This window comes from Lissotriton helveticus, chromosome 4_1 (assembly GCF_964261635.1).
Source record: "Lissotriton helveticus chromosome 4_1, aLisHel1.1, whole genome shotgun sequence".
NCBI classification, from domain to species: Eukaryota; Metazoa; Chordata; class Amphibia; order Caudata; family Salamandridae; genus Lissotriton; species Lissotriton helveticus.
Window position 1 is genome coordinate 2,049,154,810 of NC_136063.1, and position 15,828 is coordinate 2,049,170,637.

The 15,828-nt window shown below is 45.8% G+C and overlaps 1 protein-coding gene across 2 annotated transcripts in view; it reads right to left on the reverse strand.

Annotated features, from left to right (window-relative positions):
- The window catches only part of LOC144829518 (lysosome-associated membrane glycoprotein 2-like), a 340,950-nt gene that overhangs the window by 245,298 nt on the left and 79,824 nt on the right, over nt 1–15,828 (reverse strand). For both annotated transcript variants that reach the window (XM_078688735.1, XM_078688734.1), the window contains exons 7-8: nt 1,170–1,227; nt 124–285 (exon numbers count right to left, since the gene is read on the reverse strand). In XM_078688735.1, the coding sequence (XP_078544861.1) occupies nt 124–285; nt 1,170–1,227 (220 nt within the window). The remainder of the gene's footprint in view (nt 1–123; nt 286–1,169; nt 1,228–15,828) is intronic.

Genomic DNA, 15,828 nt, shown 5'->3' on the forward strand with positions numbered 1-15,828 from the left:
CATCTTTTTGAAAGAAAAAAGTACAATGCTAACATGACTTTACATAAAGTTATTCCTACTAATTTTATATACAACACAACAAGCATTTATCTATACCCATAAATTGCTTTTAAACAGACTTACCAGTAGAGAAAATTCCATTCTTCACTTGGAATGGCTGGACCCTTACATCAAACACATTTACGGACACATTTGTACCAACGCCAATAGTTTGCTGCTTGAGACACATGTAAGAACTCCCCAATGTAGCATCCCAATAACTCAGATTATTATTGGCAAATGACTCTGTTAAAAATGAGAAAAAGGTATAGTAAATGGGTTGCATAGGAGCTCAACAGTACGAAAATCGAGTAGACAATCACTTAGAAAGCATCAATCTGGCTGTGAAGTACCTAGATATGTGGTTGACAAAACAAATTAAGAATAAACAGAAGTAAAACTAACATTTAGTGCCAGTCGGACACAACCTGCAATTCAGACCCAGGGGTGAGACTACATCCCACAAATAAGTATTGAAGCGGGATCATTTGATTTTGTGGATTACAAACTATTCCAATATTGTGCAGTCTAGAAAAGAGTGGGCGTGGCAAAGGAGAAAGAACAAAAAAGCAGCATCTTATTACAATCAGCAAATAACAAAGGGGTACCTTCTAAAAACGTAAGTGGTTGTAGACCAGTCGCTCAAAGATAAAGCTATTTACAGGAAATAGTAAAGTATTTTCAGTATTTCAAACTCCACAAACCCCCTGTAATTCTTAACTTAAAAGTTGTTTAAAGGATATATTGAAGGTACAGCCTATAACACTTACACACATGCGAGGATTGGAGTCTTGCCAGATCTGGGAGAGAGGGGAGAACAATTTAGCACATTGAACAAGCTCCTACCCTGTATTGTAACCTACTGAATATGCTGCAATGGGGCATACTCTCACATTCGCGATCGTCAAGCCCAATGTTCACAGACTGACTATTGGGCGCTTTTGCAATAAAGACCGGTCTGTGTGGGGAAGGGAGTGGGGGAAAAGGGAAATGGGGGGGGAATAAAGACCATCGGTTGGCACTTATTGATACTGCAGTGCGCAGGTCCGCCTGCTTGTTTACAATGTACACTGAAATCATTCTAAATTAGCTAAATTAAAACACGAATACTCATGCATTCCGATACTCACCAAAAGGTTGGTCTATTAGGGTGATGGTAACGTTTTCCAGGTGAAAATGTCCATTTGCCTGTAGAAAAAAAACAGTAAACAGCTGCTTTCAAAGCATGGCAGCAGCATGCATCTGTAATCATACATTGTTTTTCACATGTACTATCCAAAGCTGCACACAAGCCATATAATTATCACTGCTCATAAAACATCACATAATAGCCAACATTACAGGTTAAGAGGGTTTTATTATTATTATTCTGACAGACTAAATATGCAAATTAACAGGCTATTAAATCATCCAACAGTACGCCCAGTTGCCAGCAGACTACATCACATACCTAGGAACTAGCATGCAAAATAACTTAGCAAATATCAAAGTAATTCAAAACCGCCCTCTGGTCTCTCAGAAGAGAAGCAGACATCTGTTTCGGCCTTTTCAGGCATAGGACCAGAGATGCTGCCCATCTTCCCCATTCACCAGCACCTACTCTACCCAATCAACAACCACATAACTCACAGCAAGCGTACTCTACTCCTACTACAAAGTAAGCTACACATTTCAATGTCTCCGCATTCACTTAAAAACCCACACAAAAAACATATACATCCTTCTACCCCAACTGCCACACATTTGCACCTTCAAGCACACTCAAAACACTTCATCTGATACCACTAACCAAGCCACTAATCTCAGCTACAACTCAATTCCACCCTACTGGATTATATACCATCCAGACACTCCCTGATCTACCTACTCCTTACAGACCCCTTTCTGTCACCAAGAAACCTATAGTAAGCCTTCCATCTATTCATTCAACACCCTCTTTGTCTTGATATTAAAAAAAAAACAATCACACAACCCTTACACTTCACTACATATATTGCTGCTTTTAGCAATACATTCTAACACCAACTGTGAACTCTTGTTCATCCCCTTACATTACACACACTTCATTTCAAAACACATCACCATCCCCTTTACCTTGCAACTTACATTCACCAATACTTTACATACAAATTCCTAACAGAAAATACATCACCTAATTTCACTACTGCTAAAAAAACACCAGCCAAACAAAATCACATACAACACATCCTTTGCCGACAAACTAGAAACATACACCCACTACCACCTTCATGACTAGACAAATACACACCCTAAAGCAACTCCACTGCCAAGCTGTCTCTCTTCCTGCAAATAAACTACTTACCTTTCAATCAATTACTCCAGTCACATGGTCAGACCATTTGCTTGCTTTCCAACATAAAACACAAAGCAACAGAACTAAAATCACCTTACATGCATCCATCCACCAACCCACCAACCGTGGAACAAACTCAATTTTGAACATTAAGAAACACAACTAATATCCAATACAGAACTAGACACACATTTAGTTTAAAAAACACTACGAGTGGGTGTAGGAGGCTTTTGATTTCCTATTACCATTAAAAACACAACAGAACAAAAGAAAACAGGGAACTTTGAGACAGAGCTAAAAGAGAAAACAGTAAATTTGAAAACTACAATGTACCTGACTCAAAACAAACACCAATCAAGACAAACTTTGCCTACAGATACTCAGATTACACCAGTCAATTAAAAAAGCTAAGAAAAAAATACTATTCAGACAGAACTCAAAATGCTAAACGTGCAAATAAAGAGTTCTAATACATTCAACAAATTTCCTAAACCAAATTGCCTACAAGGAGCTCATCCCATTACTCTAGTTCACAGACAAACTGGCAAATCCTTACACTGTACTTCACAAAAGCAGGGGCTCCATCCTCTCACCCATGCCTTTGAACATCTGCATGATCATTATCGGCACTGATCAATACATTTCACCTCACATACTGCAACTATGCAAATGACATACTGCTTAAACTGGAAAGTTCCAAAGACATTGGAAACTCACACATTTTCAGTTGGCTCACAGCCACGGATTAGTGGAGGAAATGGAGCCATCTCAAATTGAATGCTTGCAAAACGGAAATAACCACATGTGGCAATTGGAAAGGAAAATGCTACTTACCCAATATGTATCTGATCTTGGCATGTAGAACTGTAAATTCACATGCTTTGCACAAGCCTGCCATTTAGTGTTGGGTCCGGATGTTTGCACTTTGTTTTTCTTCGAAGAAGTCTTTTCCAGTCACAAGGTAGGTGACTCCTCCTTTCAGTGATAGTGTGCAAGGGCATGGACTCCATTGTTAGATGGTTTTCCCGCAGAGGGTGAGAATGTAGTTAGTAAGAGTAGAAAAGATGTCCATGTGAATGTATCCAAGTAAGATAATACTGCAATGGGTATAGGTACCCGGGAGAGGCGGATGGGCTTTGCATAGACTATACAGCAGTAATCTCTCAAAGTGGTGGCTAACCTGAAGCTGTTGCAGTGGTTTGAAAGTGTATACAAAGAACTGCCTGGCCTACATTAGCTTGTTGCCTCTACACAATAGTGTATTGTGTATGTGTGAGCTGTAGATCGTGTTGCAGCTTTCCAGATGTCTGCTATTGGGAGGTTTTCTAAAAAAAAAAAACAACAAAAAAAAAAAACATAGAAGCCCCCAGTTTGCTAGTGGAATGCGCTCTAGGGGAAATGTCAAAGTCCTTTTTGCTTTTGTATAGCATGTTTGAATACATTGACTATCCACCGTGCAATATCAGATTTAGAAATGGGAGTGCCTTTGTGAGGTGGAGCAAAAGCAACAAAGTGCAGTTTAGTTTTACGAAAAGGCTTCATCCTTTCTATGTAATAGAGTAATGCTTGTTTAACATCTAAAGTGTGTCGAGCACGTTCTGCCACAGAATCTGGTTGAGTGAAAAGCACAGGCAACCCAACAGATTGGTTGATGTGGAAGGCAGAAATTACTTTGGGTAGAAATGTACGGTTAGTACTAAGAACCACTTTTCTGGTGTACTTGTAAAAATGGTACTGCTATGATTAGTGCCTGAAGCTCACCCACTCTCCTCCGTGATGAGAGCAATGAGGAAAGCAACTTTCCAAGTGAGAAATTGCAGCTCACATTTACGCAATTGCTCGAAGGGTGGAGCCATTAGTCTGGTAAGAATGACATTAAGATTTCACACTGGGGTAGGTGGAAGTCTTGAGGGATTAACTCTCGAGTCCTTCCATAAAGGCCTTAATAACTGGAACTCTGAAAAGAGACAGATGTTGTCTATTCTTAAGGTACGCTGCTATTGCAGTTAATGCAAACTTGTTTAATTTCATCTCCTTACAGTTGCTGCACAACTTTCACAGCTGTATATATTTCAATTCTGTTGTAAGATTGTTCTAGGCATTCAGTAAAATGGAGGATTATACAATGCAAAACAAGTCCGATGGTTCCTCTATAGGCATTTCTCCCTTTAGGAGCAGCAGAGGTGGTTAGCTTTTAGATTCTGGCAATCTGGGAAGATTCAGCATCACTTCCAAGGGTCCAGGACATGTGGGTACCACTGGGAGGTTCAGGACTCACTCAGGCAAGGCACATGTGTGGGTTCAAGATGGAGGTAGACTTTTGTGTCCCTGGACTGTGAACAGGAGGCCAGCAAACTAGCCATTGTGAGTCACTATGTAAGTCCTGGAACAGTTGAAGATCCAGTCTTTGTACCGAGGAAGAGGGTAGTAAAGCAGGACAACAGGGCAGCAATCCAGCAGGGCAGCAGTCCCTTATAGCAGCAGTTCAACAGAGTGGTAGGTAGTGTCAAACAAGTTACTTACCTTCGGCAAATCTTACATAGACTATGCTCAGATTCCTCACCTTTCAGACTATTTTGAAAATCTTTAGCAGTACCCCTTTGAAGCAACGGGTGGTGCTCTTTGCTCTGCTAGGTCGTTCCCAGGCCTATATAAGAAGTCACCCAAGTGTGCTGACATCAGTTGCTTTGACACTTCAGCAGACGCTACGCCAATCAGATTGATCACAACCAGTTTGCATATTTCTAATTTTAGACATTTGTATGTGAAGTCATCGTTTCACAGAGCAAGGAGGTGGGATGATGAGTGAGGAATCTATGGTTAGATAGAGGTTTCTAACATAAAAAGCATTAAGTTAAGTAACGTGTTCTTCCGATAGGGATTTCTAGATGCAAAACCTAGGTGGTGAGTCAGTGAACATACAAACTAAAAACTCCTGAAGGATCAAGCAGGTAAAGTGCCTTTCTAGGCAGGCCTGGCTGTCCAGACAGTGCCGAATGAACATATGGAGTGACGTCACATGGTAGTCTGACTAATGTTTAGAACAGGAACCTCACATGCTACTAAAGGTAGCAACCTTGGCTCTGGTTGAATGAGTCGGGATGCCCTCAGAAGCCTGCTTTTTGGCCAGTGCATAACAGATTTTAATCCAAGGCACAATAAATCTCAAAATGGTACCTTTTTTGTATAGCCTTGCTGTTTTTTGCACCAGTGAATCGGATGAAGAGCAGATTGTCGCTGCTACTTTTCATTTTAATAAAACATTGCTGCTACTTTTTAAAATCGTATCCCACAATACTGAACCTACCTGTTGCACTCCTTTCCCTCTCCTCGGTCCACCGCAAATCCTTGCTCGTTTGTAGTGGAGGGAGATTCTTCCTGTCTCCATTTTGCACATTGCCTCACTTCCTGTAGAAGGGTAGAAGGGTGAGCGGTCTAGTTGTTGTCACGCTCCTTGCCTCACTTCCTGTAGAAGGGTAGAAGGGTGAGCGGTCTAGTTGTCGTCACGCTCCTTGCCTCACTTCCTGTAGAAGGGTAGAAGGGTGAGCGGTCTAGTTGTTGTCACGCTCCTACCCTTAAAAGAGATGTGCTGGGGGGGGCGCCGGCGGCGAGCCTAAGGCTGCCTAAGGAAAGCCCGTCAGCGCCCGTCCGCACCCCGGGAGGTCCCGGGGCAATGCTGCTGGCTGTCCTGCGTGGCATACAGGCTTATGGCCGCGAGGACTTGCTGGCACTGAACCGGTGTCTCTGTGCAAGTAATAGTCAGTGGGATGTGTTGCCTAACCTTGCCAGCAGATGCCCCACCTGTAACTTTTGTTTTGACACCGTGCTACTTGGTGGGGACAGTCGAGCTGACAAGGGTCATGAGATTTTTGCTGGCTTCATCAACACCCGCTCTATGGTGAAACATGCTCTTAATATCCACGAGCTCATGTTAGACAATAAACTGGACGCTCTGTTTATCACCGAATCTTGGTTAGTCGATTCATGTGCACCGGTAATTGAACTTGCTGTCCCCAGAGGGTTCCACATAGTTCGCGCGGACCGCACAACGGGGAGAGGAACGGCGGTGATATTCCGGGAGGCCTGGGCCTTCACCTACTCTACCGTCAGTGAACTGAAGGGGGTGGAGGTGCTTGACTTTAGTTTTACCCTGTCACCCCATTTCACCCTGGGGGGCATATTATTGTGTCAACCTCCTGGAGAGTTCTTTGAGACTTAATTGCCCCATGTGTGCTGCACTTTACTAAATTTCTGCTTTTGGGGGATTTCGATATTCACGTAGATACCCCAGAGGTGTCCGACTCAGCTGCTCTATTAGATCTACTTGACCTCAAGCAACTGACTCAGTGGGTGGAGGGACCAACTCATTCTGGCGGCCATCTGATCGATTTGGTTTGTTCGAATTTTGATTTGCACATCCGGGACCCCCTACCTGTGATTTGGTCTGACCATTGTTTTATTAGGTTTTTTTGGGATATGGGGTCGTCTCCTTCCTCCTTATTTTCATCCGTCGGTCAGGCAGAGGATTAACATCCCAGCCTATTCCGAGGCCTTGCTTAACACTTCATTGGCTCCTGCAGATGACATTGGCGAGGCTGCGATTGTTTTAACATCTGGATTGGTCAAGGGGTTGAATCCTCCTCTAAACCCTCAGCCACTTGTCATCTTAGAACGTCCACCTCAAAGCCACGGTTCTCGGGGGACCTAAAAGAGTTAAAATTGGGCTGTAAGAAACTGGAACGTCAGTGGCGTGCCGCCTACTGTCCGGCGGCTAAACTGGTGCTTCAGACAGCCCAGAAGGTTTATTATGCCGCAATCAAGAAAGCAAAAAGTGATTTCTACGCAGAGCGTATTTTGAAGGCTAATAACAGTAAGGAGATTTTTTCAATCGTAAGAAGTTTTATGTCTCCTAACGCGGAACAAAAACCTCTTCGTGCCTCCACGCAGTAGTGCGAGGAGCTCTACTTTATTAGCAAAATTCAATCTATTCAAGACAGCTTAGGGTCGGATGTAAGGGAATTGTCAACCTCATCTACCTCAGCTATTCTGTCTAACATTTCTACCCGCCCTCGGTTCTCCCAATTTCTGCCAGCAGAAGACTCAGACATTCTTGCCATCCTTAAATCTTTAAAGTCGGGCTCTCCATCGGACCCATGCCCAGTTAGAGCCTTAGCGGGGAGTGTCTATCTTGAAGTCACTTCCATTATTAATCGGTCACTTCACTCTGCTAGTGTTCCCTTCCAATGGAAACAGGCCAAACTTCTCCCGCTCCTTAAAAAAGCGACTGCTGATCCCCTGCTGACTTCCAACTATCAGCCTATCTCCTTATTGCCGGCACTGGCCTAAGTTTGTGAAAAGGTGGTTTTTCGTCAACTGGAGGCTTTTGTTGAAACATCGGGGGCGCTCCATCCAGCCCAGTCAGGTTTTAGAACATTCTTCAGCACAGAGACGGCACTGGTTGAGGTGGCGAAAGCCATCAGGGAGTGCCTGGACGGGGGCGGCAGCGCAGCTCTGATTTTATTGGACCCCTGCCGCCTTCGATACGGTACCTCACCAGCTTCTCCTGGATCGGCTCTCTGCCATCGGCATCTCTCGGGCAGTGTGGGCTTGGCGGAGATCCTTTCGGGAGGAGCGCTCCCAACAGGTCTGGGTGCCTCCTTTTTCTTCCTCTGCCAGGAAGCTATCAACAGGAGTCCCGCAGAGCTCTACTTTGAGCCCGCTACTTTTTAACATCTATATGACCCCTTTGATTGCCCTGGCTGAGGGGCTGGGTGCCAAAATCTTGGCATATGCCGACCATACACAGCTTTTATTCACATGGAAAGGTTCTGAATTGGGCACAGAGGATGCGCAGAGGTGCTTGTCTGCTGCATTTACCTGGTTGGCCAAGGCACATCGTAAGTGTAATGAAGAAAAATCTGAGATACTGCTGTTCAGCAACTTTCCCCCTCAGTTTAGAGAGGCCTTGTGGCCTCCAGACTTTCTATGCCCATGATCGGTGGGCAGCCCTGCCAAGAACTTGGGGATATGGTTTGGGGAAGATCTCCGGTTTGCCGAGCATATTAAAAAACTGACTGGTATCTGCTTCTGCACTCTTAAGATCTTTAGGAAGTTCTTCCCTCTGCTACCACAGCAGGCAAAGAAAATGGTGGCTCGGGCACTTATCCTCTCCAGGCTTGACTACGCCAATGCCCTATTTATTGGCATCCCTGGCTACCTCATGCATATACTCCAACTGATTCAAAATGCGGTGGCCAGACTCCTATTCAACATCGCCAAACGATCCAGTGCGAGGCTACTGCTTCGTGACCTTCATTGGCTACCAGTGGCCCAGTGGGTCCAATTTAAGATCCTGACCATGGCTCACAAAGCCCTGCATGATTCGGGATCTTTGTACATTAGGAAGCGCGTGGCCTTTTACAAGCCGGGCCGCTCGCTCCGCTCCTCCTCTCGTCGCCTACTGGCCATTCCTCGATTTCGCTGCTCCAGGATGGGCGGCCAATCGTGGTCAGTAAAAGTGGCCATTCTATGGAACAAGCTTCCGGGCCTGCTGCGACATACACAGGACCTCCGTATCTTCAAGAAACTCCTCAAAACTCATCTTTACAATCCTCTCAGTTCATTTCATCGGTGTCCTTTCTGCCTATGTCCATTCGCGCCAGGATACTCCCGAGTAGTTGCGCGTGTTACAAATGATACAGAACATAACAGTCTACCTAGTGTTCTTTTGTGCGATCAATGTAAAAGCAGAGAGCTCTGTTCAGATCCAGCAAGTGAAATTTCTCCTGCTCCTTACAGGTGAAAGGCAGAACATAAGAAGAGTAATGTCCTCACAATCATGCCGATGTAATAGCAACATGAAAGCCCCCGACCACCCCTCCCCGGCACCCATCTTCCACAGAGACACCTGCGCCATAGCACCTAAACTATGACATACAATCAACTGCTCCCTCGAAACAGGCACCTTCCCCAATGACTGGAAATGTGCAGAAGTAAAACCCCTCCTCAAGAAGCACCTCGCAGACCCAACAGGTCTCAGGAACTACCGGCCCAACTCCCTCCTCCCTTTTGCTGCCTAAGACCCAAAGATAGTCAACAACCAGCTCACAAACTTCATAGAATCCAACACGATCCTCGACACTACCCAATCTGGATTCCGTAGCAACCACAGCACAGAGACCACCCTCCAAGCCACCACGGACGACAACCGCACTCTCCTCGACCAAGGACCCAGAGCAGCACTCCTCCTACTAGACCTCTCAGCAGCCTTCGACACAGACTCTCACAACACACTAGCTGCAAGACTCTACAATGCCAGCATACAGGGTACTGCCCTAGACTGGATCTGCTCCTTCCTCGCCAACAGAACCCTAAGAATAAGACTCCAGCCCTTCCTCTCCCAACCCACAGAGATCAGATGCGGTGTACCCCCAGGGTTCCTCACTCAGCTGCATGCTTTTCAACATCTACATGGCCCCTCTCGCAGCCATAGTCCGGAAACATGCACTCTGCATAGTATCCTACACCAACGCCACCCATTTCATCCCCTACCTCACTGAGGAACCCAACACCACCAGACAGCTTCCAAGAAGGAATGAAGAAAGGACGTCGCTTCCTGGTTGAGCAGCAGCTGTCTGAATCTTAACTCAGAGAAGACAGAAGTCCTAGTCACCCTCTCCACGTGTGAGGACACCTGGTGGCCATGAACCCTTGGCAACCCTCCCACACCCACAGACCACGCCCGCAACCTCAGCATCATACTAGACTCTTCTCACCATGGACCAACAGATCAACGCCATATCTTCCCAGTGCTTCAACACCCTCCGCATACTCGGCAAGACAGTAAAGTGGACCCCCTTGAAGCCAGGAAGACCATCACCCACGCTCATAACAGGCAGACTGGACTACGGGAATGCCCTCTAAGCCGGTATCAACATCTCTACTCCACAAACTTCAGACTGTCCAGAACGCCGCAGTCACTCATTCTCACCATTCCACGACAAGACCATGCCCTAGCACCTACAAGACCTCTACAGGTTTCCCGTCAAAAAGAGTGACCTCCAAGCTGCCAAGACCTGGAACAAAGTACCCCTCAGCATCAGACGAGCCCCCCCACATTGCAAGCATTCAGGAAGAGAACCCCTCCCAACTACGAAAACGTCACGGGTGAGTAGTGGGCTTCACAAATCCCTGATTGATTGAAGTATAGATACCATTCGTAGGGCATAACAAAACGAGGGAGGAAACAGGACCAGTCTTTCAGGACACTCATTACAACAAGTAATTTAAATAATGATGGCTGGTCTGGAAGACTTAGAAAAATGCAGCAAGAGCAGACCGGTTCCTCTATCAATGCCTTGCAGGGGGAGGGACAACATAAACAGAACACTGGACAGTTTTGCTTAACCGCTTGACCCACTCCATGCAAAACGCCAGGCTACAAACTTGTCCCAAAGGCAGCCTATACAGGTTTGGCTGAGAGACATCTGGCTGCCAAGATGACAAACTGTTGCCAAAAACTAGGTATGGAGGTGTAGGTTGCACTTGTGCAGAGCCTGGCCTTGCTGTGACAGGAGATCCTCCTGGAAATGTATCCAGATAGGAGAACAGATGCTCATGTCCAGGAGTTCCACAAACCATACTCCATTCCTAATTGGGGACACTAGAATGATGAGGACACCATTGTTCTTGACCTTCAGAACCCAAGACAGTTGAGGTATTGGATGGGAGACATACAGGAGTCCAGTGTTCCACCTGGAGTGAAATCTGAGCGAGATTCAATGTGTCAAAGTGCTGACAGTGTGTTCTTGGCAGTGGCAAAGAGCCATGGTTCTCTCTATTCTTGTAAAAGACCCTGCACCACATCCAGATGTGACTGCCATCTTTGATCTGCAATGGAGTAGACTGCTTAGCTCGCCTGCTGTGGCATTAAATCCACCAGATGGCAGGTCACCCAAAAAAAATCCCTTGCCAGTCTAGCCACATCCAGAGTTGCAAAGTCTCCTGGCGGAATGTCCTAACCCCTCTCTACTTGCTGCATTACCACGTGGAAATGGTAATCAGTGGGCACCAGCACCAACTTTTTGATGGAGGGCAGGAAGGATCTCAAGGTCAAAAGGATGGCTCAGCGCTTCAAAATGGAGCAAGGCCGAGACTGGAGTCCAGACGACTGATCTCCACCTTTACCAGAAGGCCTCGTCAACACAGAAGCTATGCATTAGTCACCACTGTGAGCTCTGATTGGTAAGGAGAGGGGTCTACCGCTGACCTAATTGAAACCTGAACTTAAATCGGAAAGATTCTACTGGGATTCCAGGTCCCACTGCAGAGCCGGCATATGCCACCTGGCATGCTTGACAAGAAGGATGAAGGAGGCCATCAGTCCCAGGTGTCTTAACAGAGCGAGGACAGATGTAGAAACATAAGGATCATAGCATCAATGTCTTGGACTCTACTCCAGGGACCAGGCGCGAAACCGCCTCATCTCCAGAATGGCTCAAATAATAGGGAGAATCTACAGAGGAATCAGATGCGAATTCAGCATGTGGATAGTGAATCCCAAACTTGAGACGTATGCAGTTATCAGGAGGTGGGTGAAGACTGCCTGGAGAGCGCCCACATTCAACAGCCAGTCATTGAGGTAGGGCAAAACTGGGACCACAGACCCCTGAAGGTGTGCTGCAATCACTGCCATCACCTGTATAAACACCAAAGGGACACTGGTAATGCCAAGGGAGAGCTCAGCAAACTAAAAATACTTGTGCCTACTAGGAACCTCGGGTAACACCTGTGGGCTTGCAGGAAGGGGACTGTGAAGATAAGCATCTTGCAGGTTCAGCACTACCAGGGTCGAGGGCAGACAAGACATGGGCCAGTGTGAGCATCTTGAACTTTGTTTCTTTTTTTTTTTAGAAAGGCACTAGGAGAACAAAGGTCTAATATGAAGTGGAGACCCCAGTCACGCAGCACCAGAAAGTAGCATACAAGGCCACCACAACTGACTGCCATCATGGGGACCCTCTTTGGATCCTATAGCCAAAACAGCATGCACCACCAGCTGCAAGAAAGACAGATGGCCCTCCATCATTTGTTCTGAAGATGGAAGGTTCAAGGAATGGTAAAGTGTAATCCATTTGCAGGACCCACCCATCAGATGTCAGATTGCCACTCTAGCACAAAATGTCAGATAATACCTCCAACAGGATATCACTGTGCAGGGATTTTAGTTTACCACCCACCTGGCCAGTTAGGCCTCTTCAGTCAGTATCTTCCGGACATTGTTGATAATTTGGCCGGCCTCCTCTCCAATTTCACACTATTGGGAGGCTTTAATCTTTTGATGCATCACTTCCCTCATCCACCATAGATTTGGTTGAGGGACTGGGGACGTTCCAACTGATACAAAAAGGGAGTGGTTCCACTCACTCCAAAGGACATTTATTGGAGCCTATATTTTCTAATATTCATAATCTTCAGGTCAGGGACCCCATTCTCATACTTTGACAGACCATATGCTTATTTCTTTTTCAGGGGCCTCACAAGTTGTCACTATCCCAACCATAAAGACAAAAAAGTACCCGTTCCAGGTCCAAACTTCCTTTTAAGTCTTGGGTGGCTACCCTTGAAGATAGTCTGTCCATGCTGGACCTGGATCCAGTCACGGCGAATGACCATTTTAATAACTGGCTTGAGTCTTCCCTCAACTCTGTTCTCCCAAAAAAACGTATTTATAAAAAAGTAGGAATTAATAAAACTGCCTGGTACTCCCCGAATCTCCGGGAGCTCAAACAAACATGAGAGATTAGAAAGGAGCTGGAGAAACGACTATCTGGTCTCCAAAAAAACTGAATATAAAGCAGCAATTAAACTCTACAAATACAAAATAAAGGGCGCCCAAACTCATTACCAAGATAGAATTACATCAGCCGCAAACACTCACCGTGAAATGTTTTGATCGCAAAAGCGCTTGCTACCCCATACTCCCTCCAGCCCCCTTCCTGGAAGACAGATCTTTTGCAGTCCTGGAAGAGGACATAATGTCTTACCTGATGCTACTAAACTGTGGGGTACCCCAGGGATCTTCCATAAGCCCCACCCTATTCAATATCTATTTGAGCCCTCTGTACCCCAAATGGCAATACTATTTCGGCCAGATAGTCACTTATGCTGATGACACCCAGCTGGTGGTCTCTATCAACCATCAAGATAGTTACTCACCAGGCTTAGCCTCTTGTCTTAGAGCGGTCTCCAAGTGGATGGATGAATCATACTTAAAGCTCAATGGAGCCAAGACTGAGCTTATGCTACTGGGCAACTCAGCCCCACTGACTATAGATAATCTCTGGCCCAGTTGCATGGGTCTAGCCCCTAACCCCAAAGAACATTAAGAGCCTAGGTGAGTGGATTGACCGCAACCTAGACTTTAAAGAACAAGCTTGCGGTAAGCTGCTACATAATGCTGAGGCGGATCAGAAAGATCCTCCCTTTATTACCTTTTAGTGCTAATAGGCTGCTGGTTCAAGCATTTATTCTTTCGCGTTTGGATCATTCCAACGCACGATGTCTTGGAGTACCACCTCCTTCGATCAGAAGACTGCGCAGTACTGTGCAGCCCGTTTGCTGTGGAATACTCCCAGGCGTATGTCGGCCAAACCTGCTCTTGCCGCCCTTCACTGACTCCCTATTAAAGAACTAGTTCAGTTTAAGGCTTTATGCATCGCTCATAAAGCACTCTGACAAAGGCTCTCCTTTGATGCGCTCCCGTCCAGCCGTACCACCCAAAATCTGACAACAAGAGACTAATCACAGTTTAGAAAATCAGAAGAGTTCGAAGTGGGGGCAGACTCTTCTCGTATATAATGTGGCAGAGCTATGGAACCTCCTACCACTTCACATACGCTTAGAGGCAGACTACATGATCTTTCGAAAGAAAGTAAAAACTCATCTTTTCCCTTAATGTCTGCCTAAGTGTTCAGTTGCTGCCGTTAGCGCTGGGATGCCTACGGGTGAGCATGCGCTTTACTAAAGTTACTTTCATTTCAGTCAAGGGCATGCTAACCAGGCAGCAGCTGAAGGTACGAAAGACTGGGCTGTAAGCTCTCCCTGCTGCTCCTGGTCACTCCTATGCGCAACAAAGTCGCTGCCATGCAAGGAATGTGGATATTGCTGCACATATTGGGGTATTAAAAAACTTACCAAAGGCCCACAGGGGGGTGGAACTGCTATTGCTTGGAAGGAAAGAGGCCTAAGAAATGTACTGCGGCCCTTTAATTGACAAAGTGCTCCAGACCCAAATCTGTTTCATCTCAAACCAGTCAGGAGACATTGAACAGCATATTCATAAAACTGGCCTGAATGTCTCCTGAAAAAGAAATGGTGGAGCGATTCCATGCGTATCTGCCAATGGCCACACTAGTGCCAAAAGCCCTGCCGAGGAGGTCAGTGATATCCAGTCTCCAGCAGATAAACTTGGCTGCATCACACCCATCTTGCATGGGCTGGGACAATCTTGGAACAATGCAAGGACATTCCTGACAAACATACCACTTACTGGGAGGAAAGAGTAAGCAAATTATGGCAATGGATAAGAGCCACTTTATGGAAAAACAGGACTTTATTTTCCACAAAATAAAGAGCATTTAAAAAGGACCATAAATGTATTGTGAAGTCAGTACTTATAAGACCATTATAACTAAGTTATCATCGTCAGAAAAATTAAGCTGGTCACAGAACTATGAGGGGTGAAATTAAGGTACCAATCTTACAAGGTGTATTAGGACGAACCAATGCTATGTCATGGTTAAAATTTCCAAAATTTTAAAAAGTAACTTTGAATATAAATTTTATATGTTCCAATTAAGTTGTGAGTAGTTTTATAGAAAAGCACACACTGTCAATCATTCACAAGCACGCACAAAAACTCACCCTTCACGCACAGTCACAGCATGCACACATTTATTCACACATACATTCAATAGGAACTTACCTGAAGTGGAAAGTATATTTGGTGGCAGGAGGGAAAAGCAAAGGCCGTGGTGGTTGCTGGAGGCTTCAGAAAAGGAACTGCCAAAAGATACCTGGTCATGGGTCACACCCTCAAGGCTGTGAAACCTTCTGCCCAGCAAAGTGTCAATCAGGCGTTTGTTAAGTGCGACTACTCACCCAAAGAGCCAGGTTTTGAGGTTCCTTGCGAGGAAGCGGCATCCTGATCTGGTCTTTCTGGTGCAGGGGACCACAGTGTAGGAGAGCTGGGCGATCGTAGGATCCTCTGGGGTGCATGGAATTTGAGTCGGCTGTTCAGGTATGCTGGTCCAGTGACGTGGAGGGCCTGGTGTGTGAGCATCTTGAGGTGACTAACTTTGATGGGAAGCCAGAGGAGTGCGCGCAGGTGCTGGGAGATGTAGCGGTGTCTTGGCAGACCGAGGACCATCTTGCTGCAGCGTTCTGGTTGTTCTGTAGATTGCGGGTGAGGTTTT